A 26,699-nucleotide genomic window follows, 5' to 3' on the forward strand; every position below is an offset into this window, starting at 1 on the left:
CTCCTTAGTGGCTTATGGTCGGAAGGTCGCTCACTCAGCCTTAGCCATGTGGGGTTACAGATCCTGAAACCAGGCAGGGAGGGTGGTTCCCAACGGTCAGGGTGCATACAAGAGGCAGCCAATCAGTTTTTCTCTCCCTCTCTTTTTCCCTTTTCATATTGCTAAAAATAAAATATTTTTTAAAAAAGAGTATGTATAAGGGAATCTTTAGCCCCAGAGGTCAAGGATGGGGTTAAGTCATACCTCTATTAGCTAGGGCTGCCTTAACAAAATGCCGCAGATTGGGTAGCTTAAACAACAGAAATTTATTTTCTTAACAGTTCTATAAGCTAGAAGTCCAAGATCAAGGGGTCATCTGGGTTGGTTTCTGGTGAGGGCCTCCCCTGGGTTATAGACCTCACTGTCTGTGCTTACGCGTGAGGAGAGGGAGCTATGGCGATGTTTTCTCTTGTTATGAGGAAGAGACTGTCCTGTTAGATTAGGGCCTTACCCTTATAACATTCAACCTTAATTGCCTTTGTGAGGGCCCTGTCTCCAAATGCAGTCACATGGGGAAAAGTTAGGGCTTCAAGATACAAATTTGGGGAGGGGATAGAGTGGGGGAAGACAATTCAGTACATTACACTACCCTTTAATTATTTAGTCTTTCTGGTGGCCAGCACTTTCTAGGAGCCCCACTCAGAATCACTTAATTTGCATAAACTTAACAAATGATCTTTTGAAAGGGGCTTATTATGATTAATGAACTATTCCAAAAATTCCAAGAATTTAGGAACTCAGAGCCAGGGACTGGGTAACAAGGCCAAATCCATATTCTATACCACACTAAATTATGAAAATAATCAAATATTTTATAAAAGATATTTAAATGACTAGTTTTATGTTCAATTATGAAATTGTACTTTAATAGCACAGCCAGAGACTGATAAGGGGATTTAGACACTTTCTAATACCCTAAATTGGGTATTACATAGAAATTAGAAGGTAAATAAAATACATGCATTCCAAATGCTGATTTGAATTTATAAACTACAAGTTTATAATAAGGAAGAAATCATAAGGAAGAAATAATCATAAGGAAGAGAATACATTTACAGTGCTATATGTATTTATCGAAAAAAACATCCACATGTAAGTGAACCAGTGCTGTTCAAACCCAGGTTTTGTAAGGGGTCATCTGTATAGGTGAAAACATTGTGCCTCCCACACAACCAAGTTTAAAGACAACAAAGTTTTAGTAAGAAAAACACAACCAAACACAGAAAATTGAACTGTATGGAAGTCCAACAACAACGAACCATTCATCCAGACCGGTAAGAGGGGCAGAGTCAGCGGCTAGCAGAGCAAGGTCACACAGGAAAAGGTGGCCAGACCCACCCAGGTGTGCAGGCAGTGGTTGGCGGATCCCAAGTGTGGAGTGGCAATGGGTGGATCCAGTGAGGGCTCAATGCGGCTGGCTGACCACATTCGCCTGCAGATAAAACAGGCAGAGGAGCAAGCAGTGAGACAGACCTCGAAAACCAGGGCCCCAGCAACGGGAATTATAGCCTAAAAGCACCAGTTGGAAAAACTTTCGGGGTCGAGGTGCCGGGAGAAGCTCCCAGGCTCACAGAGAGTTCATCGGAGACACCCAAATGGTCCTGGAGGGTGTGCAAGCCCACACCCCCAGGAACCAGCATCGGAAGGGCCCAATTTGCTTGCAGGAAGCAGCAGAGGGGACCAAAATACGAGAGAGAGCAGAACAAATGCCAGTGCCCCTCTCTGACCCCACCCCCACATACAGTGTCCCAATTCAGCAACACAGGTCACCTAAGGCTCTGCCCCTCATATGTAACAGGCATGAACAGACCAAAACATTATGGCTCAAGAAGAACAGCTCAAAGCCCCAGAGCCAATACTTCTAAGTGACCAAGAGATAGCCAACCTATCAGATGCACAGTTCAAAACACTGGTGATCAGTATGCTCACAGAATTGGTTGATTTTAGTCACAAATTAGAGAAACAAATGAAGGCTAAACTAAGTGAAATGAAAGGAAATGCACAGGAAACCAATAGTGATGGAAAGGAAATGGACTCAAATCAAGGGAGTGGGCCAGAAGGAAGAAAAAAATGACCAAACAGAAAAAATATGAAGAAACAAGAATTCAAAGAAATGAGGAGAGGCTTAGGATCTTTAAATGTTCCAGCATCTGAATTATAGGGGTACCAGAAGGGGAAGAGGAAGAGCAACAAGTGGAAAACTTATTTGAACAAATAATAAAGGAGAACTTCCCCAATCTGGCAAAGGAAATAGACTTCCAGGAAATCCAGGAAGCTCAGAGAGTCCCAAAGAAGTTGGACCCAAGAAGGAACATACCAAGGCACATCATCATTACATTAACCAAGATTAAAATGAAGGAGAGAATCCTAGAAGCAGCAAGAGATAAGGGAACAGTCACCTACAAAGGAGTTCCCATCAGACTTTCAGCTGACTTCTTAAAAGAGACCTTAAGAGGCAAGAAGGGGCTGGAAAGAAGTATTTCAAGTCATGAAATCCAAAGACCTACACCCAAGATTGCTCTATCCAGCAAAGCAATGGGAGTGGGAAGAAGAGAAGGGGGAGAAGGTACAAAGAACAAGAAGCATAGACTGTAGGTAGAAAATAGGGGGGAGGGCAAGAATAGTAGGGGAAATATAGAATCTAAAGAACTTGAGACACATGGACATAAACTAAAGGGGGGGAATAGTGGGGGAGGGGGTGTGCAGGGTGGAGGGGAATGAAGGGGGAAATGGGACAACTGTAATGGCATAATCAATAAAATATATTAAAAAAATAAAAATAAAAATGGTAAAAACATCTACACAGAGTTGTATTTTTCTGTCACTATTGCTCTTATTATAATTATATGATCATCAAAGAAAGTGACTTCTAGTTCACAGAGAAAGCTTGGAGGAAGGTTATTGAGAACTGTTTGTCATACATAAACATTTTAACAGACCAGCAAAGCTCCTAAATATTAGCACAATTTTACATGGCTATACATATCGCTTTACAACCTAAAGTGGCAAAAAGAAACATTTATTAACCTGACCCACCCAAAGCTATAACTTACTCCAGAGTATATAAAAATAAGAAACAAAAGATACATAAAAAATAAATGTATATGAACTTAATTTTATGCTCAGTAATCAATGATTTAATATTGTATTAATGAAACAATGTAGTTGTGCAATAATTATTCATAAATTCACTCAATATCAATCCAAGGTTTTAAATTTCCTAAAGATCTTAAAAATTATTTTCAGTCTGACATAATTCAAAACATAACCGCTATTGGAATTTTAGAAGTTAAAATGATTCAATTTAATGGAGCCCAAGTTAATATTTTGAAAAGTCAAACTTTATGTAGGATTTAGGTTAGCTATTTTGACCAATAAATCAGTATAAAATGTTTAGGAAATTCAGACTAATTAATTTTTTCACTGAAAAATAAACTGAAATTACACATATGGCACTATACTTGTATTATACTTAAAAGGAAAGAAGAAGACACATAGCTGTTTTTTTCTCTTTTAAATTACTAAAATTTTTTGATCTGTCCAAAGATTCACCTTAATTATATGAACTTGAAAAATGTTTCTGAGCTGGCAATTTCTGTAAGAATACTTTTTTCATTTAATGTCTAGCTCATTCAAAGTAGTAGAAGTTAATATTTGAAATTTTCTGTTAATTTGGGGACTATTCCATTTATAACTACTTGTTTATCTCTAATAAAAACTAATCAGATCAGAGTTGCTTAATCTGAGGCATAATCTAATTTATTAATTCATACTGTTCAAAAATAGTAAAGTATTTTATGGATGTGTAATTTCAGACACATTAAGAACTTAAACTTTCCCAGTCTACGACGTCAGCCACTGGCCAAAAGTAAACTTACAGGTCTGGATCTCAAAGAGCTGTTCTTCCCATTGGGCATTAAATTCCTAACTGATGAGGGCTCTCTCACATACAGACACATTAAAAAGAAGTAAAGAGCAACAGGTGGAGTTAATTTTAATATACAGGGTCTAGGCCTGTATATTAAAGCCCCCTTTTAACTACAAAAATCTTTTATTATAAAATCATAAGCATATAATTTTGTACACAACATCATACTCAAGCACACCATATGACATTTTAGGTGAAATGTTCAAATTAAAACTTAAATTATCACACCCATATTATTACCCTACCAATCACACTCAAGCAAGCATTACTTCTGCGAGGCCCTGTATTTTGTTTAACTCAGTATATCCAAAGTATCATTTAAACAATCAATACTTTAAAAATAGTTAATGAGGTATTTTATTTTTACTACTAAGTCTTTGAAATAGGGAGTGTATTTTATACTTGAAACATGTCTCAGTTCAGATTGGCCTCATTTCAAATGCCCTATGCAGTCCCATTGATCAGCACAGGACTAGAGGCACAGATGAAACTTGTTTTTCATCAATATTGATGGGACATTTTTATTTTTTGAAAGGGCAAAACATACCGAATTTTAAAATTACCAAATATTCAGTGAAAAGTAAGCCTTCCTTAATTCCTGCCCTCAGGCATTTCTCCTTCTATAGGCAAATGCTCTTAGCAATTCTGTGAATGTGCAAATATTTCCATACATATTGCCCTTTGTTTCCCACACAAATAGTAACATGTCTAATACTTTCATGGCTTGGCACTTTCTGGCTTTGTTTTTACTTATTTTGGAGATCTTCCCAAAACAATATATGCAGTTTCCTCATTCTTTTTTTAATGGCTTCACAATGAATATACCATAGTTTATCTAACCCTTGCTGGTTAATTAAAATATTTGTAATCTTTTGATATTGCAAAGACTGTAGCCATAACTGTTCTTGCACATGAGTCATTTCATATTCTAGGGAGAATATCTGTAGCAGAAATACTTAGAATCGTTGAATGCATTTGGAAGAATTTTTAGAATATATGCTCCTTGTGTAATCATGTGCAGGAAACTTATTTTCTTTAATCTGCCTTTTTATTTTGATTTTTGCCCTTTGAGTTAAACTGGCCTCACCTAGCCCTAATTCACCCACCTCCTTGTCCCTTGCTTAATCATTAAGCCCTCAGGATAATGAAGTTTGTGTCTAATTCAAACAGTATTAGGAACAAAGCATCAGGTCTGTTAACTGCAGAGAAGAGTTAAGGTCAAGTTAGAGATACCACCTAGGCCTCAGTTGAGTTTCAGCTCCAGAAGGATCCCAACTAACTGCATGCTTGCAAAACCAGACTGAATAATGCTATGGCTGAAGTCAGGACTGGGTGCAATGATCAACTACCCCCTAGCAATGACCAATCAGTAGACACCAGGACACTGACAATGACCCTAACTCCCTTAGCCACCATGTTTAAATGATTTTTCCCCTATATAACCCATACCCTAGAAGCTGGGATGGGGAGTCATTGGGGAGCTGGGTATTTAAGCATGAGCTACTTATGATTCTCAGGGTGGCCCCATCTCCTTAGTAAATCCTTACTTTCTTTGCTGCAAACTCCTGTCGGTGCGTTATTGGGCTTTCAGAAGTGCAGGCAAATGGACCCCTTCAGTCCAGTAACACCTATACATATTTCCATTTTGCTCACCATTATTCCCCAGAACCTACATAAATATTTGGCATCCAATATATATTTTGCTGATAAATTTATAATTTAAATTTTAAATCCAATAAATTTATAAAATAGAAAGTGAGGCTTTTCATTTCTTCAGCAATTACTGACTCAATCTTAATCATAGTTTTTGAATCTGATGCCTGTATTAGTCGTATTTTGACCATTGCTTTTCCTGGGAGATCGTATTACCCCATCTCTCCCTGGGTTTCTTTCACTCCTCCACGGCCCTCCCCCATCTGATTTAGAAGCTAAAGATGGGGAAATCACATTAATATTAATAAGGCAGACTTTGTAAAATAAAAGTATTATGGTTAGAGATGGTTATCACTGAATGATAAAAGGCTCAACTCACCAGAAATGGTTAGTTCTAAACTTAACACAGTTTTAATAATGGAGCCTTAAACTGTAAATGGAAATATCAATAAAATTACAGGGAGAAACAATGAAATCTATCATCGTAGATTCAACACTCTCAATTATTGATAGCCCACACATACACTTAGGATCCAAATTGTTACTGAATGCAACATTTTAAGAGGATATGCTGCCAATTTTTTCTAACTGGTGTTCAAAAACGCTTAAGTAAGAAAGACTTAAGAAAGCACAAATGAGAACAGCTGTAACACCCAGCAAATCTGAATGCTGTGGAAACCTTTTAAAAGGAACAGGGATATTTCCGTTTTCTAAAGTTATTTCCAAAACTTTATTAACACTTCCTGTAGAAGTAGGAGGCAGGGGAAGGAGAGGGCGTCGACAGAGAATGGACAAGGCAAATTTAAGTGGAGTATGAACATTTCCTTAAGTCCCTCAAAAAACGTTCATTGAACGAACACCTACTACGTGCAAAAACTCTAATTACCAGCGACATCAGATCTTTAGAGTACAAAGAGCCCTAAGAACAAGTAACTTCTTAAAAGTAATCGAGATATTTAAATATTACTTAAAACTTTTGGACCAATGGATGTGATTACGACACGAGAAAAGCCCCTGTACCCAGGCGTAAATCCTTTGGGTACAGGCAATGAAGACAGCTAAAAGCAGTCAGTGGGGTCCTAGGGCAGCGATGGAACAGGCGAGAGTTTGGTCAACTAAGTGGGGCCTCGGAGGGGACCTGACTGGCGTTTCTGCGCAGGCGCTTGCCGCCTAAATTCACCCAGGAACTGTCGAAGTTCCCTTTTCGCTTTCAGACATGGTGAGTGTGGTTGTGCTTTGGGCTGCTGTCCGGATAGTTTGGGCAGGAGGCTGGGTTGGGTAATATTGTTCAGATCAGTGATCGTAGCGTGGTTGATCAAGTATTTGAAAATGGTTGGGTAAAGGCACGGGCCTTGGAAGGTTTCTTAAGGGCTCAGAGTGGCTGAAGTATTACTCAGCTTTTTTTGCAGACTTCACGGGCCTGGTTGCTGCTTTTAATTTTGTCCAGGTTCCTTCCTGTTTGGCGGGCTTCAGGATTCAAAGGCCCAATTTCTAAATTCCTCAAAACCAGGACAAGAGGCGGTATTTTTACCTTCCATTTACATATGTATATATTTTTTGTGGCTCAGTCTTAAGAATTGTGACTGGCATGGTAGTAAATTTTAAATGGGATCTAAAGCAGATTTACTACTTTATTCGTTTTGGTACTCGTTATGAAGTACTTACAACGAGTACATCGCAGTCTCAATCACGTCGTAAAAATAAATGTGTAGAAATAGAGCAGCATGCTGGTTACCTGAGGGCTGGTTGCAAATACAGAAACTGAAGCTGGAGGAGGGACCTGCTTTAAAACTTGGGGTTTGAAGAAAATGCTTTGAAACTCGAGTGAATTTTATTTTAGTGCTCCCACTTGCTTTTTGCGACATGCGAACCATAAGTTGTCTTGAAATGCTAAGTTTTGATATTTTCTTGTGTTAATTTTACTGTAAGGGAAAGATGCAATACGTAAAGGTATTTTTGGGGTCTGTGATGAGCTGGCATGTATTCTGAATCTAAAGTTGATTACGACTACTTTAGCTCTAGAATTACTCTGAGACCTGAAAAATACCTGAATCATTATGAGGGGTCTGGGATCAAACATTAAAAAATAACCATTTATGAAGTCATCACTTTTATTTTGAAAGGGCACACCACAGAAGGATGTTATTATCAAGTCAGATGCACCTGACACCCTGTTATTGGAGAAGCATGCAGATTATATTGCATCTTATGGCTCAAAGAAAGATGATTATGTATGTATGATTTTATGTTGCAAGTTTATTTCAAAGAAATCAGATTCTCCATAAGCAGTCAGTAGGTAGGTCATTATGGCCCATGTTTCTTAAAAATGGTATCCAACTCCTGCATTCCAAGGACTGAAGATAATGTCTTTGAAGGGCAGTGAGGACTACCATTAGATAATCAAGGTTGAATATACATCAGAATTATAGTTCTTATCACTGCTTACTTAGAGGCTGTGACAAACTAGATTACTGTCTTGCCCAGACTACAAGAGGTTTGAGAAACCAAATAGATTTCTAATTTGGTAGTTGAGGTGATAACTTTCAAGGTCAGTGATGTGTTGGCATGTATTACCTGAATTTATGGCTGATGTGTAATAACACTAGCTCTAGAATTACGCTGAGACCTTGAAAAACTCACCTTGAGTTTTAAACAATGTAGAGCAGTTTTCCTCTGGGAGAATTGAAAAGTAGGAAACGACTCAGCTGAAAGTAAATAATTTTTCCCTGTAGTGTCCAAGCAGCTGTGTTATTTATCATCTTGGGAAACACCTAGTATTGATAAATTTGTAAGTGATTGGTTCCCATAACTAATTATGGGGGGGATTGGGACTGTGTTTTTTTCCTTTTTCCTTTCCCTCTCCCTCTCCCTGTATGACTAAGGGATTAGGGCTTGACTTATTCCTGCCTTTTTCTGCTGTTCACCTGCTGCTTTCTTTAAACCCTGACTTCTGGATCATAGCAAACCAATAACCCCACCTGTATGGTTCAAAACATCTTAAAATGTAGCACTGATGACTAGCAAAAATTTGTTTCTGGAATAATTTTAATAGCAGACTTTATTTCTCCTTGATTAGCCATTGTTACCAGTTTTATTTTAATGTTTTACCTGTGACTTTTGGTTTTCATGTATTTATATCACTTAATAACAGGTAGTGCATATTGTTTGCACAGAGTCCATGTATTAAGAGTGAATACCTAATAAATCCAATGTAGATACTGTGAAAGAAATGTTCTCCCTAAACTTGTGTCTTTTTCTGACTTAGACTTCTGCTTGGCTCCTGGGAAAGATTAAAGTGCTATTTATGTAGTCACAAGTGAGTTATATACTTATCAGATAGTGGGCTCTCTACTTCCCCCCCCACCCAAATTTGAGAGCTACAAATTTAAACTCAACTTTTAACAGGATTAAATGTTTCTGTGTTCTGTTTCTAACCCAGCATCAGTTCAGACTGACACAGTGAAGTAATTCGTATTTTAGGAATACTGTATGTCTGAGTATTTGAGAATGAGTGGCATCTACTGGGGTCTGACTGTAATGGATCTCATGGGACAACTACATCGCATGAATAGAGAAGAAATTCTAACATTCATTAAGTCATGCCAACACGAGTGTGGCGGAATAAGTGCTAGTATTGGACATGATCCTCACCTTTTGTACACTCTGAGTGCTGTCCAGGTAAATACTAATTAAATTTAGCTGTTACGGTAGTGTATGCTCTTAACTGAGAGTGAGGGCATTGAAATAAAGAAGGTGACAAAATGAGTATGTGAAAAAAGTTAGCCCGTTTTGCAAATAAAGTCTATTCCACAAGGTCAATGATGTCATGGCATGTATTAGCTGAATTCAAATTTGATGTCAATTCTAAAGTCACACTGAGACCTTGAATGGTAAAATGTTTAGTATATGTAAATATTTGAGAATAACTGGGTGGAGTTAAAAATGTTTTAATTTTGACATAGAAGATGCATAAATAAGGGTTTAGTCTACAGAAGTTAGGCTATTTAAGAGTCTTACATTTTTAAGTTGTAATTTATACATAGAAAAATTTAAAGTTTGGGTTTGTTGATGATACTTTAATTTTGTTGCATAGAAGGTAGTTTATATATTTGAGAAAAGTTTGCAATATGTGTAGACAAAAAAGGACATGCTTGATGACGTAAAAAGGTAGTTGAGGAAGAACATTAGATCAAACTTATTATGGTTGAAGTTGTATTGAGTTAATGTTTTTGTTTTCTGTTTTGGTTATAGATTCTTACTCTCTATGATAGTATTAATGTTATTGACATAAATAAAGTTGTGGAATATGTTCAGAGTCTACAGAAAGAAGATGGTTCGTTTGCTGGAGATATATGGGGTAATGTCAGTTTAATCTATGCTACTGAAAGACCAATATGAAAATGTTTTGTTTTAGTGATAAGCTTTGTACATATTTTTTAAGTATAGTTTATTGGAAGCATTGCTGGTTTATAAAAGATTTAAGCTGTTCATCTTTTCAGGTCCCACTAAGCAGCTGGTCTAACTGGCGTTAATAGTCTGCTGGAAGTTCCAGCATGCACTGTGCTAGTTATATCAGTATTTGGGAGCCCTGGAACAGAGGGGGCCAGTCCAAAACATAAGGTAGGTGAATTTTCCCCCCAATATTTGGTGGCTTTGTAAAGTTTTTTTTTTTTTTTTTTTTTTTTAAATTAAAAAACTGCTTACTGGCAAGGGAAAACTATTCAAAAACTTTACAAACTTACTGAATATTTGAGTGGAGGGAGGGAATAGCATTTTACTTGATAAATGTATTTAGATAATCTCTACTTTAGGGCTGAATACAGTGCAGGCCGGAGAGACCAGCTGCTTCATGGGATGTGAAAATCTACTTTTATATACTAGGGTAAGTTTATTATTATTAGAAATTGACTAGTCCGTTCGGGTCTATAAATTACCTTTCTGGGCACTATATAAGCAACTGAGGATAATTTGCTGTATTTTTGAGAAAGCATTTTTCTTGTTCTTAGTTTCCTTAGAAGTAAAATGATTTCACTTGAGATTTAGCTTACCTTCTTGTGATCTAAAAGTAAATTTTAAGCTTGAATTTAACTGGTAGTTGTACAGAGCAGCTTATATGTATTATGATCAGAAGCCTCTAATAACCCTTAAGTTTTGGTTTGATCTTTTTTTTTTTAGGAGAAATTGATACAAGATTTTCTTTCTGTGCGGTGGCAACTTTGGCTTTATTGGTAAGTTATGACAGTGTATTGGAATTAATTAATGTTAACGATTACTCTGGAATTTAATAGGGATTTTTTTTTCCTGTTTATAGGGGAAGCTGGAAGCTATTAATGTGGAAAAGGCGATTGAATTTGTTTTATCATGTATGAACTTTGATGGTGGATTTGGTTGTAGGCCAGGTTCTGAGTCCCATGCTGGACAGGTAATTCACTAATACAGATTAAAATACATTAATAGCAATTTTAGTTTCTGTTAAATATGAGTGCAGTTAATTTGACTGAATGTAATATAATGTATTTTAAATAACAATAGTTGCTAATTGCTGGCTAAAGAAGGCTTTTTTTAAAAAAAACAATAGTTTGCTTTGTATACATTCCCCTGTTGGTGAAACTCTGTCCCAGTCAAATATAAGTGGGTTTGTAATACATTTTGATTTTTCTTAGTTTCTAACTAAGCAATTGAAAACATTTTGTTTCTATCTACTTTGAATGAAACTATTTGCTTGTGTCAAAGAATATTGTATACATGTAAATAGTTGTGATATAAAATGTTATTTTAGCCATGGAGAAGTTTTGACTATTTCATTGCAAAAATGGATCCTGGTAATAGTATGCTTGGATTTTTTTCCCCAAATAATATTGTGACATTTCCAAGTTTGCAGTTCTAACTGTTTAAGTGTTACTAAGTTTTTACATAAAGTGGAGTTTTAATTTGGTAATTTTTACCACTTACTGAAAATTATTATACACATACACTTTATGTCTGTAATTTTAGATCTATTGTTGCACAGGATTTCTGGCTATTACTAATCAGTTACATCAAGTAAATTCCGATTTGCTCGGTTGGTGGCTTTGTGAACGACAGTTACCTTCAGGTGGACTGAATGGAAGGCCAGAGAAGGTATTGTTTCATAAGATAAACTGATCTAATAGCTTTATAATCTTTAGTGAGTACTACTTTATTTTAGCTCTTACAGTATTGCTCTTATAGATTAATAATTTTTATCTTCTGTTACAATTTTTCTGTTGTACCTCTGACAAAAAGGCCCTTGTGAAAGTAAAACAGCTGGGGTTGAGATGCCTCTTAAACCTGGTGACCATTTATAAGACAACTTGGTGTTTACCGGAGGGAAAGGAGTTTGGGAGGGTAATAAAAGGAAGTCATATACACAGTGATGGAAGATGGTTCGACTCTGGGTGATGGGCACACAATACAGTGTACAGATTATGTATTATAAATATGTACACTTGAAACCTATATAATCTCATTAACCAAGGTCACACCAGTAAAATTAATTGAAAAAAAGAATGCAGGTAGAGAGTTAAACCTTGTGAAAAAAAGACACTTGAAGGAAAGATGTGCATGGTGCCTTTACAAATCTGTCTCTTGATCTTTCCTATGCTGGGGTAGACTTGTGTTTGTTTTCACACATAATCTGAATTCTTAAATGGTCTTTCTCCCCTTTTTATTTCTGAACGAATATTAAGTTATGCATTAAAGGGTTTGTGTCTGGAAGCCACACTACTGTTAAGTGAACACATTCATCCAGTATAGAAGTCTCCATGTTGGTCCTGGCTGGTGTAGTTCAGTGGATTGAGGGCAGGCCTGCAGACCGAAGGCTCCCCAGTTCGATTCCCAGTCAGGGCACATGCCTGGGTTGTAGGCCAGTTCCCAGCAGGGAGTGTGTGAGAAACATTGATGTTTCTCTCCCTCTCTCCTTCCCCTCTAAAAATAAATAAATAAAATCTTAAAGAAAGAAAGAAGTCTCCATGTTGACTAATGGGTGTGAAAGGACGATGGATTTGTCAAATCAAAGAGATTTAAAAAGTTGCTCTGGCCTGTGGCTTAGTTGGTTAGAGCAGCATCCCATAAACCAAAGGGTTGTAGGTTTGAACTCTATCAGGTATGTATGGAAGGCAGACAATGATGTTTCTCTTTCCCTCTCCCTTCCTCTCTAAAATCAGTAAACCTCCTTGGGTGAGGATTTAAAATACTGTTAAGACTTTTCATTCAAAATTTTTGTCTTTTTTTGGAAGAAAAAACTAATTTTTCACAGTTGGATTTGGAAGAAGGGAAAAAAATGTTCCTTCAGTGTGTTTAGCTCTCACATTATCCTCTAAACAGTTTTGTTTAGTTCTCACATTAAATTGGGTCTATAAAGGCCACATAGTAGATATTTTCAGCATTGTAGGACATACAGTCTTACTGCAGCTAAACTACCCTGAAGAGCAAATGCTGCCATAGAGTAGCAGTTTTCACTGGGTGTGCTGCAAGAATTTTTAAAACATGCAGTGCCTGACTAGTTGCAGGGACTGATCTCTTTTCTTTTGGGTTGTCAAAATAAAAAACAGTAGCCAACACAACAATAGCTGTTTTACTGTGATTATTACATCAGCAAAAAATATATTTTTTGATGTGCCGTAGAATTTTAGTGATTTTTGTGTGACGTGGAATGCAAAATGTTGAAAATGCCTGCCTTAGACAATAAGAAATAATATAGTCCTAGCTATTTTGCAATAAAACTATGGCTACATTGGTACTTCATAGGATTTTTTCTGTCAGAAAACTTAAAACTACATGTGTAAAAACTGTTCTTTGGTTGTCTTGGTTTAACTTGAGCTATAGCTTGCTGGGCCTGGACCTGAAAAATTAGGACCTGGTGGTTCTTTCATCATTTTTGTTTACTTTTACTTTCTTAATATTTCCAAATAAGTTGGGGAGGGGCGCATAGGGAAATAACCAGGTGGTTTCTACTTAAGATCCTATTGAAAACCTGACCAACTTTTTTTTTTTAACACTTTATTTATTTTGAGAGGGGAAGGGAGGGGGAGAGAGAAAGTTGACCTCTTAAGTGACCCCAATCGGGGACCTGGCCTGCAACCTGGGGCACACGCCTTGACCAGGAAGTAATTGATCTGGGACCTTCACTTTGTAGAACAATGCCCAACCCTCTGAGCTATGGGGTCAGGGCTGTGCAACTTGCAACAGTTGGAAAATGGGTTGAGGTTGGATTGACAAGAATAGGCATTTACAGTGTGGGGCAACTTTTAATATGCCTATGAATAACCCAAGGATCTTGTTGAAATGAAGATTCTTAACTCAATCGCAGGTGGGATCACATTTCTTAAACAGCCATGTTTTGAGGAGCCAGGCTATAGGTGGTTTTTAAGCAGGTGTGTTGAACAGCACTTGTTGACTGTTCTAACTGGGAATGCATCATACATCACCATAGATTTCATGAGCCTTCCCACCAGTTTCTTGGATAAGGGACTGAGTTAGGCATTCATTCATTGCAGATGAGATAAAGGTAGGTGGATGTTATGAAGTACTGAAACACAGCATTAGCTTCCTGTGGATTGGAGAGTTTGGTCTTTTATTTCCCTGTCTTTAATTCTGAGCAGTTGTCTTATGAATCGGGATTTCCAACACTGCATATCAATCTGTCCCTGTATTTCTCCCCAGTCCTTCCTACCCATGTGTAGTCTAAAAAATAAAATTGTGACAACTTTGTGGCTTTTTCTCCTAGTTACCAGATGTGTGCTATTCATGGTGGGTGTTGGCTTCCCTAAAGATAATTGGAAGGCTTCATTGGATTGATAGAGAGAAACTGCGTAGCTTCATCTTAGCATGTCAAGATGAAGAAACTGGAGGATTTGCAGACAGGCCAGGAGATATGGCAAGTATATTTCTGACATGATGTAACAGTTACATTTCAGTGTTTTGTATTGTATGTTTCTAAGCTATTCCAGGCTTAGAAATGGATGGTATATTCAAGTGTTGCTTTGAAAGCAAGATGCTATTTGGGGTAATTTTTGAGACTACAAAGAATATAAAACAAGTTTTCAGAAATTTCTTACCACATTGCCAAAATGATGTATGGTTAACATCACAATTTGAAGCCATTTTTATTAAGAAAACTTGAAGCGTACACTCAAAGGAAATAAAGTGAGCTCCAGTATAGGTAACTGTCATTCAGAAGCAGGGCTTTAGACATTTTCATTTTGTAACACTAAGTTTTCATTTTTTTAAATAGGTAGATCCTTTTCATACTTTATTTGGAATTGCTGGATTGTCACTTTTGGGAGAAGAACAAATTAAACCTGTCAGCCCAGTTTTTTGCATGCCTGAAGAAGTACTTCGGAGAGTGAATGTTCAACCTGAACTAGTGAGCTAGATTTATTGATGTAAAAGTTGCTTGGTATAATTTTGTCATCCTAACATTTCTGTATTCAAAATGCTTATCAAACTTAAAGTGACTTCTATGTTAATATTTTATATATGATTGTGTTGATTTTAATAAATTGTATAATTATACATATTGTAAAATAAAGGTCTATCTTGTTTATGCTTCAATGTATTTAAATTTTCCTAATGGTAATCTGTAATTTAAAAACTAGTTTGTGTTCCCTTCATTTGTTACATAGTAATTCATGTAAATTGATCTGTGTCAATGAGATTGTTAACTGATACAAATTGATAAGCCCCACATAAGAATTAAAAGATGCAAAAAATAAATGGCTTTTGAAGTCTGGGAGTTATTTCGAGTGCTTATGGTTACCCTGAAGTGGTCATAGTAACTTAGGTAAATGACAGTTCACCATCTTAGAATATGATTGCAACTCGGACTGCACTTTTATAATTTTTAATTCTTTTATGGCAGAGTGGCAGCTATTTATTACTGAGGGATTGTTGGCTTTTCCACCCTCCTGAGATAGACAGATGCCACAATAATTTTGTTAAAAGATAGATGCCACGATATTTTTTTTTAAGATTTCACTTATTTTCAGATAGGGGAAATAAGAGGGAGAGAAACATGGATGTTTGAGAGACATTGATCTTTAGCTTCTCCCATGCCCCGAGAGGGGGACCTGGCTTGCAACCCGTGCATGTGTACTGACCAGGAGTGGAACCAATAACCTTTTGTGGGACAGTGCTTAACTCACTAAGCCACACCCATCGGGGCCTGACAGCACTTTTTGTGTCTTTTTGGAAAGACTGAAATGAACACAAGTGTTCTCAAGAGTGTTGCATTTTCGGTGAAAAATATTTTTCTTGAGGTGGAATTTGAAATTTCTCAAATGTGTTTGCAATACTTTGTATTGGTCATTTTAAGTGATTTTGCACATGGGTATTCACAGAACACACATTGGTCAGTGTCAATTTTAACATTTTGAATATAGGTACTTAGATCAATCATTGGAATGCCTAGGAGTATTTTGACAGGTAACTAATTTGAAGAGTTTTGGCTAAATTGCAATCTTTCTGAAAGCTTTCAAGTCATTAGGTAGAACATTGAATGGCATAGGAAGTGTTTGGAGGGCTGCTGTCATTGCCTGTGGTTGAACTATTCTGTGAGTACCCGATTTATGATAATTGCATGCGTTCAATATTTTCAAAGGATACCTAGGGGTATCAAAAGAATTTTTTCAATCCTATCATCTTTATGAAGTTGGTACTTTTTCCATACTCAAGAAAACTGAACAGATACATAGTTTCCAAAAGATTATTTGTTGAAAAGCTAGAGTATGAAGTTGTGTAGGCTGCTCCTAACTGAATTACAGGTATGAAACCTCCATAGTAGATTGGAATCTGTTCTTAAAACTGTCCCTGGTATGAAACCTCAATAGTAGATTGGAATCTGTTCTTAAAACTGTCCCAGGAGAGATCCATTGTTTGCCTGGTTCGTATTATACTGTGTACAGAACCATCTGTTTACTGGTTGAAGGACTGTCATGCAGTGCTAGTGACCTTGTGGATGCTTACACTTAAGAGGTTAACTGCTCTTCCCTGTATTTAGCCACAAGGCCCATGTTAGACGGATTGTACCATAAAATATAAGCATGAAAAAGGAGCTAGTGTATTTGGGAGTACATGGGACATGTTAAGCCTTGGGATATGGGAAGTAGGGTGCTACGTGAATAATGGGACTACCAAATTGGTCATTGGTAGGTTACCTCCATGCAGGATATCACAAACTGCATGTTGAGGAGTGCTGTACCTCAGATAAAGGCCATAACCAAATCCCACAGTGGTGTACACTAGTTACGTATAGGGAATAGGGTATGGAAAGCTGGAGTCCTGTGCGCGTGCGCCTGCGCTCTGCGGCTTTGCGCCTGCGCTCTGGTTCCGTGCGTGCCTTTGCGCGACGTCCTCCCGCCTTTTCCCTGCGTTGCTTCTTTCTCACAGCTAAGGGCCCGTTCAGAAGTCTCACCCTGGCACCTGAGGTTTGTGAAGATGCAGAGGCCTGAGATCTCTTCAACCTCACCTTCTGCTCCTGCTGTTTCCCTCGCATCCCTAGAGGCTCGGTCACAAGGGCCCCGCTACAATTTCGGGATCCAGGAGACACCCCAGAGCCACCCTTCAGCTAAGACCTCGGCCGCCACACCAGCTGGCACGTCTGGGGCCGCAGGCGACCGGAGCAGCAGCAGCAGCAGCCTCCCTCGGCTTGCACCACGTACCCTGCCAGCTCAAGGCAAGGAGTAGGGGACGGACCTGAAGCTCCTGGAGGTTCAGGGAGCCGGGGCTGGTGGTTTGCGCAGAGATTGCAGTTGTGGTTTGGTTGGAGGATGACCACCGGGCGTTCTGGGAATTTGATGGTCTGAGTGATTAAAAGGCTGGACTCTCCAGACTGATGTTATTACAAGGGTGTGATGGTGGATGGCTAAGTTCTGATGAAGGCCTAAGTATTCGGTATAATATCGCTCCCTCCAGCCTTCCCCACCAAAAATACAGTTGGTCATTGATAGTGTGTGGGGCAGTGTTAGGGTCACAACCCTACCCAATCGAGAATCCTTAAATAACTGGACACCCCCCAAACTTTAATAGCCTACTGTTGACTGAAAGCCTTACCACTGATAATATAGATGATTAATGTGTATTTTGTATGTTTATATGTGTTATATACTGTATTCTTACTATAAAGTTAGAGAAAAGAAAATGTTATTAAGAAAAATCTGTGATGAAATAAATACCTGTATGTTCACATACTGGTATGTCATGCAATAAAAAAGAATAAAGCTAAAAAATTATAAGGAAAATATATTTTATAGTATTTATTGGAAAAAAATGCTTATAAGGACCAGCATGGTTCAAACACGTGTTCAAGGGTCAACTGTATATGACAAAATGGTAGAATTTGTGTACCATTTGGTGATAGGAGTGGTGAACCAATTGGCTCCTGAACTTAAGTCTCCAAGCCTTCTAGGATATGATGAAAATAGATTAAACTTAACATTTTATCAAATTCATGTTAATGGCATGTTTAGTATTTTAAAATGTGTATCCTTCAAGGTGAGTTCAACTCATTTATTTTATATTTGATCACCCATGGCAAAACCATCACTTTTTTCACATTCTGTTGCAGCTTAATGGGAAGTTAACAAATGTCGGATCCAGTGGTCACTTTTCAGTTTATCTTGTGTGACCTTTCCACCGTATTTAATATTCATCGGTCTTCTCAAGAATTCTTTTAATTTGGTTTCCTTGACTCTACTCTCCCAATTTTCTCCTACCTGCCAGAGAACTCTGCTCAGCTTTTTTAGTTTCCTAATTATTGGTTTGTCCTTAAGAGGTTTTTTTCTTCTAGACCACTTCAACCTGTATGTAATGATGCTCATACCACAGTGCTCATAGCATCTATACTACAAATTCCAATTTCAGACTGTCTTCTGGAGTTTCTAGTGAGGGCCCTATGGACACCTCAGACTCACTATATGATTAATTGAAGTCATCTCCCACTTAACTCAATCATTGGGTTGACTGAATCTTAAACTAAGAAGACTTTAACAATTCAAGAGTTCCCTCACTCACAACATCCAAATATAGTCCTCTCAATCTATATTGTTCGAATAATTTTGTCCCTGTCCTTGTCCCATTATAGGCCCTCAAATTTTATGTCTGAATTGTTGCATCAAACTTCTAAGTATTTTTCCAATCTTAGTGTTACCAGAGTCATATGGAAAGTGAAAATTTTATCATATCCCTTGCCGTTTACATCAGTGGCTATTTTCAGGTAAAAGATCAAATTCTTTAGCAGGATAACAGGCCATTTGGGGTCTGTTTCTGGACTTTACAGACTTCTCTCTCATCAGTTCTTAATGTTTATTCTATTTTCTAAGCTAACTGGGCTACTTGGAGTTTTTACAAGGCAATATGCACGTTCACTTTGTTAGTATAACCCTCTTCATGAAATGATTTTGTCACATTTATTTTCAACAATAATAATAATATCCACCAATTAGTGAGTGCCTGCCTACTCTCAGCTCCTTGCCAGGCATGTGATATTTATGATCCTCATAGTAATTCTGCAGTGTTTTTTTCTTTTTTGTCCCCATTTACAGAAGGACCCAAGGCCCTCATGGGTAAAATAGTTATGCTAGGAGCTGAGAATAATAATATTCTGTGTTCACTGGGAACTTATAGTTCAGTAGGGAAGACAGACTTAAACATCAATAAATAAAGTTTTTAAAGAACTATATTTGAGGTATTCACAGATATGTGGGGTCTTCGTAAGAAAGGTAGAAAAACCAAAAGGAAAATTTTACAGAGGGAGTACAACTTGACCTGGTATTGAAGTATCATTAGGACAAAGAATGTTAGCTAAAGAGGAAGGAAGAACAACTGAACATTCTTAAGAAAAAGAAACCTTGTGCAAAGGCACAGAAGTATAATATAGCATGCCTACAAATAATTTTGTTTGGCTAGAGCAGTAGGGTAATCTAATAGAAACATGAAGTACTTTTGGCAATTTGGTAGGGGAGACAAATAGGTTTTGTTTGCCACCCCTACAACAGGTCTCTGGCTTTGGTTAGTGGGTACATTGCAGTACTGTATCCTGGGGTTGGGGGAGGGAGGTATTTGGTTGGGGAACCACTTTTTAGAGGGAAAATGATGAATTCTGTATGGACACGATGACTGAAGAACCTCTGGGATATCTAAACATTCATATTAAGGCAACTGAACATACGGATCTGGGGCTAAGAAGAGAAACTTGGGAGAGTTACAGATTTATAAATTCCCAGTATATCTGAGGCTAGAGGGAAGAAGATAAAGAAGGTACAGCAAAATAGAGGTCAAGGAAAAGAGTGAGTGAGTTTTAAGAATGAGCTTAGAGTCTAAAAGTAAGCTGAGAACAAGACACATCCCTCTCTTCAGATTCTGGTAACCACCCACTCCTTTCCTTAGCTTCTTTAAGCCTATAGATAGTAATGGAACACACTTTGTTCTGGAGCTACACTCTTCTTTATGATGTTATCTTTACACGTTTTCCACATCGTTGTAAATATCCCTTTTATCAAACTCCTAAAATTATTCTAGTTTGAATATGTCATCCAACTTTTATGGGGAGTTAGATTTTATCATATGGTGAGTATGGGGAGACCCTGAGGAGTTATAAAAATGAGAACATGGTGAAATCTCCTTTTCCCAAAGCAATATGCAGACTATTAGGCAAAATACTGAAGACAAGGAGAACAATTAGGAGATTTGCAAAGGTCCTGAAGAAGATAAGGGCTTGAAATGGGCTAGGAAGAATGGAGGTGGAGAGGAATTTTAGATATTTAAAATAAAAGAGTTATAAGACTTGGTCATGGATTGGTTGTTAGAATTGATAAATGGGGAATTAAGAATGACTGCTAAGTTTATGGCTTGGGTAATGGTACAACATGGCACAACTGACCACAACTGGTAATAAAAAAAGAATAAATTTTGAGGAAAAGATACTGAGTTCACTTATGGACATTTAAAAATTTGAGGAAGATATCTAAAGGTTTACATCCAAAAGATCAGTAGACATAGGGATATAGAGCTACAATGTCTGGTAGAAATTTGTGATGATAGAAATATTCCATATCTATGCTGATATGGTAGCCACTAGCTGAATGTAGCCTGAGAGCATTTGAAATGTGACTAGTGTGATTAAAGGACTGAATTTTTAATTTTATTTATTTATTTACTATAGCCACATGTTTTAAATAGCTACTATATTGAATAATGCAGGTATCGATATAAGAATGCTTTGTGCATTTTTAAAAAGATTTTGTTTATTTTCAGAGAGAGGGGAAGGAAGAGGGAGAGAGAGGGAGAGAAACATCTTTATGAGAGAGAAACATCAGTTGGCTGCCTCTTGCATGTCCCCAACCAGGGACCTAGCTCACAACCCAAGCATGTGGCCTGACTGGGAATCGAACCAGCAATGTTTTTGTTCACAGGCCAGCACTTAGTCCTCTGAGCCACACCAGCCAGGGTAGTTTTTGCATTTGCATTTTGCATTTTAGGAGTGAAAAAGTGAGTGATATTTTGTGTTTTGTGAAAATTACATGAAATTCAGATTTCAGTGTCTACACATAAAGTTCAATTGAAATACAGCCATGCTCATTCAGTTCCATATTGTGTATGGCTGCTTTCCCACTATAGTGTCAGGGTTGAGTAATTGTGACAGATCTGATGGCCTACAAAGCCTAAAATATTTACCATCTGGCCCTTTATTAAAGTTTGCCAACCTGCGATACACGGTGTCAAAGAGTTAGGGCTGTGTTTGAAGGCTTGAGAGTTGTCAGGAAATAGATATTAATAGAAACCAAGATAATAGATGAGATTCCCAGAGAAAATGTGTAATGTTAATATGAGAAGTGGTGAAAAGGTATGGAACCCTGGGAAACCAATACTTTAGAGGCAGACAGAGGAAAAAGACTTGGCAAAGGAAACGAAAAAGTGACTTGAGAATCAACGTAGAAAGTTGTCATGGAAATAAAAGGGAATGTGAGAAAAGAGCCCCATTATTTTTTTTAAAAGACACTATGCTGGCTGTTTTTGTACATTCTCTTAACTTTTATGACAACCCTGTAAAATAGTTAATATCTTATACCAACAGTATAAATAAGTAACTGAATTCAAGTGAATCTAGTACTTTCTTTGTACATTTACATGGGAGGAGAGAATTTTAATGCAGAAGTCAACAGAGGAAAGGCAGCCTCGTAAGTAAACTTATCTGGTGTATTTGAAGATTGGAAGGTAATTTACAGTTTTAGCAAGAGTGGTGTTAGTGAACCTGTAGACGCAAAAGCCATATAAGCAAACACTTTTTCTTATGTTTTAGTACAAGATTATTTATTAATAATGTCATTTGTCATAATTTGTTACATTTAAAAAATCATTAACTGATGAAGTTTTATAGAAAGTGAACATGGTATAAATTATAGGGGTTAATACATAATTGCATAGTTCTAAATCTTTAAGAATTGATTTTTAATTTTTTGAATTTAGGTTCATACTTTGGAAACAAAAGATCTTATGGAGAAAACACATTTGCATCAAATTTTACTTTTGGTACAAGCTCCTCTTCCGCACGAGACAATAATTATCTTCGAACAGTAAAAACTCCATTGTCTGCTGGAAATCCCCAGAGATCAGGATATAAAAGTTGGACACCGCAAATGGGATGTTCAGGTAAAATGAGTGGAATATTGACCTAAATGACTTTTTGACCTAAAAATGACCTAAAACTTTAAAAGGTTTTAAAATTATAAGTTAGGATGGCTAAGTTCATTTGAAGTGTTTTGAAACTGATATGAATGATTGAAAGATAACTACATTAGTTTATCCAATGTGTAATCTGAGACAAGGTTAATAAGCCTATGTAGTTTCGATGGTTTGTTAATAAATGCAGGTCTACATTATTTTAACCTTTCTGAGCATAGAAAGGAAGCACAGGAAAGGAAGAGCTGTCCCTTTTATTCATAATGTTTGTTTAAATCTAGAAGCTGATTCTGGTTTTAAAAAATACTTAAATTTTAGTTTTTATCTAAATCTACTAGATTTTCTTGAGGGGGAAATGAGTAAAATAGGTCTTAATGTTCCTCGGGGAATAAGCATTCCCTGAGGTTCATACAGTAGAATTTCTTGGTTACCGAGTATGTGAATGTTTTCATGTGAATTTACAAGATTATGACAAATTGTTTTTCTGAGTGTTTGTACCAACTACAGTCTTACTAAGAATGAATGAGAGTTCTTGTTATTCTACATCCTTCTCAACATTTGGTATTGTCAGGTTTCTTAATGTTTAGCACTCTAGCAGTCGTAAAATACTACCTTGTAGTCTGAATTTGCATTGTTCTAGTTATAAATGAAGTTGATTATCTTTTTGTATACTTTTGGTCATAGCACTCAGTTTTTGTGAAATGACTATTTATGTCCTTTGCCCATTTTTTTTTTAGGATTATTTTCTGGATTTGGAGAACTTATATATGTATTCTGAATACTAAATCTTTTGATGATTACATGTATATAGCTTCTGTAGGTTTGTAGTATGTCTTCTTCCTTTACTTGTGATGTCCTTTGATGAACAGAAAATCTTAATTTTTTAGTAAATGTTCTGTATCTGCTTGAAAAGAACGTGATTTTTTTTATAGTTATGTATATAGATTTCTACTAGGTAATTTTAAAAATTGTTTTGGTTAAGTCTGTATCACTACTGACTTTTTTATAGAGACATGTTAAAACATCCCATTATGATTGTGAACTTATTTATTTCTCTTGTAGTTCTTGTAATTTTTTTGAGTGTTTTGAAGCTATTTTAGTAGGAATATAAAATTTAGTATTATGTCTTGTTATAAAATGGCTTTCTTCATCTCTAGATATGACTTTTGCCTCACAGTTTATAGCAACTCTTGTTTGTTAGTGTTTAAGTAGTATATATTTTTCTTTCTTTCTTTTTTTACTCCCACACTTTTATATAGTCAAATGGCCTCAAAGAAACATTTGCTACTTTTGCTAGGCTTACCTTTTCAGATTCTTATATTTTCTGGTATACCCCAAAATTCCTCAGTATCTTTCTGCTCTTTAATATTTTTTAAAGGTAAGTTGAAAGTATCAGTGTGACCTCATGGTGTATTTTTTAACACCTTTGTTAAGATATAATTGGCATACAATAAACTGCACATTTAAAGTGTATAATTCACATGGGCTGGCGTGGCTCAGTGGATTGAGTGCTGACCTGTGAACCAAAGGGTCCCCAGTTCCATTCCAAGTCAGGGCACATGCCTGAGTTGAGGGCCAAGTCCCCAGGAGGGGGTGTGTGAGAAGCAACCACACATTGATGTTTCCCTCTCTTTTTCCCTCCCTTCTCCTCTCTTTAAAAATAAATAAATAAAATCTTTTTAAAAAAGCAAAACAAAACAAAAAAATTGAAGCATATAATTCAACACGTTCTGACATATAAACACAGGCATTCCTGAAACTCTTCAGTGCTTTTACGAAGTTTTTTGTATGTTTGTTTGGATTTTTGTTATGTTTGTTTTGTGTGCTTTTGACATATATGTTTGTGTATTTATAGTTTGTCTAGGAATTTGTTGTTTTCACCAAGAGAATTGTTTTAAATAACTTTGTCTACCATTACCAGAAAGCAGAAATTGGAATTTTTTATTTTAATAGAGTCAAATTTATCAGTATTTTCTTCTATGATTACTGCTTTGTATATATCAATTAGAAACTTTATCCCTGTCCCAGGACAGAAAAATATCTGCCCATATTTTCTTCTGAGACTTTTGAAGTTTTGCATTTTATATTTAAGTTTTTAATGTACCTGGAATTGATTTTTTATATATAATATGAGGTAAGAAGTCAATTTAATTTTTCTCATAGAGATAATGTCTATTTCTTGAATATCCTTTCTCCACAGAGTGGGAATGCCACCTTTGTCATGTATCATGGACCCAAATATTTATGCTTTTGTTTCTACCTCTTTTAACCTCCATGAGTCATTATGTCTATCTCTGCCAATATCACACTCTTCAGCTTTATATTACATCTTGATATCTACAAGGGCAGCTCTCCCACCTTTATCTTCCACTGACCATTTTTTCTTCTTCAGAAGAGTCTTGACTCTTCTTGTTCCTTTGCTATTTCATATAGTTTTTAGGTCAGTTTATCAAGTGTCTCAAACAACACATTGAATTATTAATTGAAGTTGTATTTGTACTAATCAGTAGATCCTTTTAGAGAGAATTAAAATACTGAATATTTCATCCATGAGTGTGGATACTTCTTCACTTAGGCCTTGTGTAATGTCTTTCCACAAAGTTTTATAATTTTCTACATACAGATTTTAGATATGTTTATTAGATTTATTTCTGTTTCTGATAATTTTTTAAAATTATATTTTATTGATTATGCTATTAGAGTTGTCTTGATTTTCCCCCTTTGCCCCCCCCCCACCTACTTTCCCTCAGGCAATCCCCCTACCATTGTTCATGTCCATGGTCATAAATATAAGTTCTTTGGCTACTCCATTTCCTATACTGTATTTTATATCCCCATGGCTATTCTGTAGCTACCTTTTTGTACTTCTTAATCCCCTCACCTTTTCACCCATTTCCCCACAACCCCCTCCCATCTGGCAACCTTCAAAATACTCTGTGTCCATGATTCTGTTTCTGTTCTTATTTACTTAGTTTGTTTTTTAGATTCAATTGTTGAGAGAGATATGTTTATTGCCATTTTATTGTTCATAGTTATGATGTTCTTTTTCTTAAGTCCCTTTAACATTTCATATAATAATGGTTGTTGATAATGAACTCCTTTAGCTTTTTCTAAAGAACTTCTGGGAAGCTCTTTATCTGCCCTTTGATTCTAAATGACAGCTTTGCTGGGTAGAGCAATCTTGGCTGTAGGTCCCTGCTTTTCATGACCTTGACTATTTCTTGCCAGTTCCTTCTAGCCTACAGAGTTTCTTTTGAGAAGTCAGCTGACAGTCTTATGGGAATTCCCCTGTAGGTAACTAACTGCTTTTCTCTTGGGGCTTTTAAGATTCACTCTTTACTTTAATCTTTGGCGTTTTAATTATGATGCATCCTGCAGTGGGCCTATTTGCATCCATATTGTTTGGGACTCTCTGTGCTTCCTGGACCTGCATGTCTATTTCCTTCACCAAATTAGGGAAGTTTTCTTTCCTTATTTTTTCAAATAGATTTCTAATTTCTTGCTTTCTCTCTACCCCTTCTGGTACCCCTATGATGTGAATATTGGAATGGTTGAAGTTATCCCAAAGGCTGCTTATACTTCCCTCATTTTTCTTGGATTTTTTTCTTTTGTTGTTCTTCCTGTTGATTTTTATCGTCGATGACTGTATTAGTTTCCTAGGGTTGCCATAACCAAATATCACCAACTTGGTGGTTTAAATAAAAATTTACTTTCTCACTGTTTTAATGGCTAGAAATTCAAGGTGAAGATATCAGCAGATTGCCTTTATTCAGAAGCCTCTCTCTTTGACTTGCAGATGGCTCTCTTCTTCTGGTCCCTTTACATGGCACCCCTGTTCTGGTGTGTGTCCTAATCTCCTAATCTTATAAGAACACCAGTCATATTGGATTAAGGCTTACTCTAATGATCTCATTTAATCTTACTGATGTTTCTAAAGGCCCTATCTCCAAAAGCAGAGTGTGAAAAAGATTTTCAGTTGTTTGCATGGAAAATAATATAGTAATGAATAAATACTATAGAATAAAGTCTGTGTGTTGTATACTCACACCTATAAACCTACTTTTTTCCCCACCTTGTATAGTCACATTCTGAATTCAGTTACTATCCCAATGAACCAAATGGTTAGAACTTCAACATACAAATTTGTGTGTGTGTGGGGGGGGGCACAGTTTATCCCATGATAGCCATATTGTTGTATTATTATTGTTTCTAATAACTTTTGGTTTACCATTGCTGTTAAGATCAAGTTTAAATATCTTGATATAGTTTATGAGGGACTACATGATAGAGCTTTAGTCAGGCTTTCCAGCTTCATCTCATCTATTTTCTCACTTGTATTTTACATTTTAACCTTACTCAATTTTTTTCTATACGTTGAACATGG

At 36.6% G+C, this 26,699-nt stretch overlaps 2 protein-coding genes and 3 non-coding genes across 6 annotated transcripts in view; all 5 read left to right on the plus strand.

Annotated features, from left to right (window-relative positions):
* Positions 1-6,764: 6,764 nt before the first annotated feature.
* Positions 6,765-15,195, plus strand: RABGGTB (Rab geranylgeranyltransferase subunit beta). Of its 2 annotated transcripts, XM_053655559.1 has the most exons (9): positions 6,765-6,839; positions 7,744-7,851; positions 9,101-9,298; positions 9,872-9,977; positions 10,796-10,848; positions 10,932-11,042; positions 11,615-11,740; positions 14,367-14,520; positions 14,878-15,194. In XM_053655559.1, the coding sequence occupies exons 1-9, from the start codon at positions 6,837-6,839 to the stop codon at positions 15,012-15,014; spliced, it is 996 nt and encodes a 331-aa protein (XP_053511534.1). In that variant the 5' UTR covers positions 6,765-6,836; the 3' UTR covers positions 15,015-15,194. The 2 variants fall into 2 exon arrangements, with proteins under 2 accessions (XP_053511534.1, XP_053511535.1); XM_053655560.1 differs by lacking the exon at positions 9,101-9,298 and having other exon boundaries at positions 14,878-15,195.
* LOC119040031 (small nucleolar RNA SNORD45) lies at positions 7,581-7,659 on the plus strand. The gene has a single exon (XR_005080774.1). It is a non-coding gene; the product is annotated as a small nucleolar RNA SNORD45 (small nucleolar RNA).
* LOC119040029 (small nucleolar RNA SNORD45) lies at positions 8,168-8,249 on the plus strand. The gene has a single exon (XR_005080772.2). It is a non-coding gene; the product is annotated as a small nucleolar RNA SNORD45 (small nucleolar RNA).
* Positions 9,434-9,505, plus strand: LOC119040030 (small nucleolar RNA SNORD45). Its single transcript, XR_005080773.1, has one exon. It is a non-coding gene; the product is annotated as a small nucleolar RNA SNORD45 (small nucleolar RNA).
* A 1,869-nt stretch (positions 15,196-17,064) lies between the features above and the next one.
* Positions 17,065-26,699, plus strand: part of MSH4 (mutS homolog 4) — a 73,359-nt gene continuing 63,724 nt past the window's right edge. The window contains exons 1-2 of the mRNA XM_037132822.2: positions 17,065-17,312; positions 22,103-22,285. Of these exons, the coding sequence (XP_036988717.2) occupies positions 17,075-17,312; positions 22,103-22,285 (421 nt within the window). The 5' untranslated portion in view covers positions 17,065-17,074. The remainder of the gene's footprint in view (positions 17,313-22,102; positions 22,286-26,699) is intronic.

This window comes from Artibeus jamaicensis, unplaced genomic scaffold (genome assembly GCF_021234435.1).
Source record: "Artibeus jamaicensis isolate MK-2021 breed Jamaican fruit bat unplaced genomic scaffold, CSHL_Jam_final scaffold_1019, whole genome shotgun sequence".
Classification (NCBI taxonomy): Eukaryota; Metazoa; Chordata; class Mammalia; order Chiroptera; family Phyllostomidae; genus Artibeus; species Artibeus jamaicensis.

Bases quoted from the DNA above. Each gene is read 5' to 3' on its own strand.
- RABGGTB (XM_053655559.1), top strand. The intron at 9,299-9,871 runs GTAAATACTAAT...TTTTGGTTATAG, and splicing joins ACACTCTGAGTGCTGTCCAG to ATTCTTACTCTCTATGATAG. The intron at 9,978-10,795 runs GTAATGTCAGTT...TTTTTTTTTTAG, and splicing joins GTTTGCTGGAGATATATGGG to GAGAAATTGATACAAGATTT.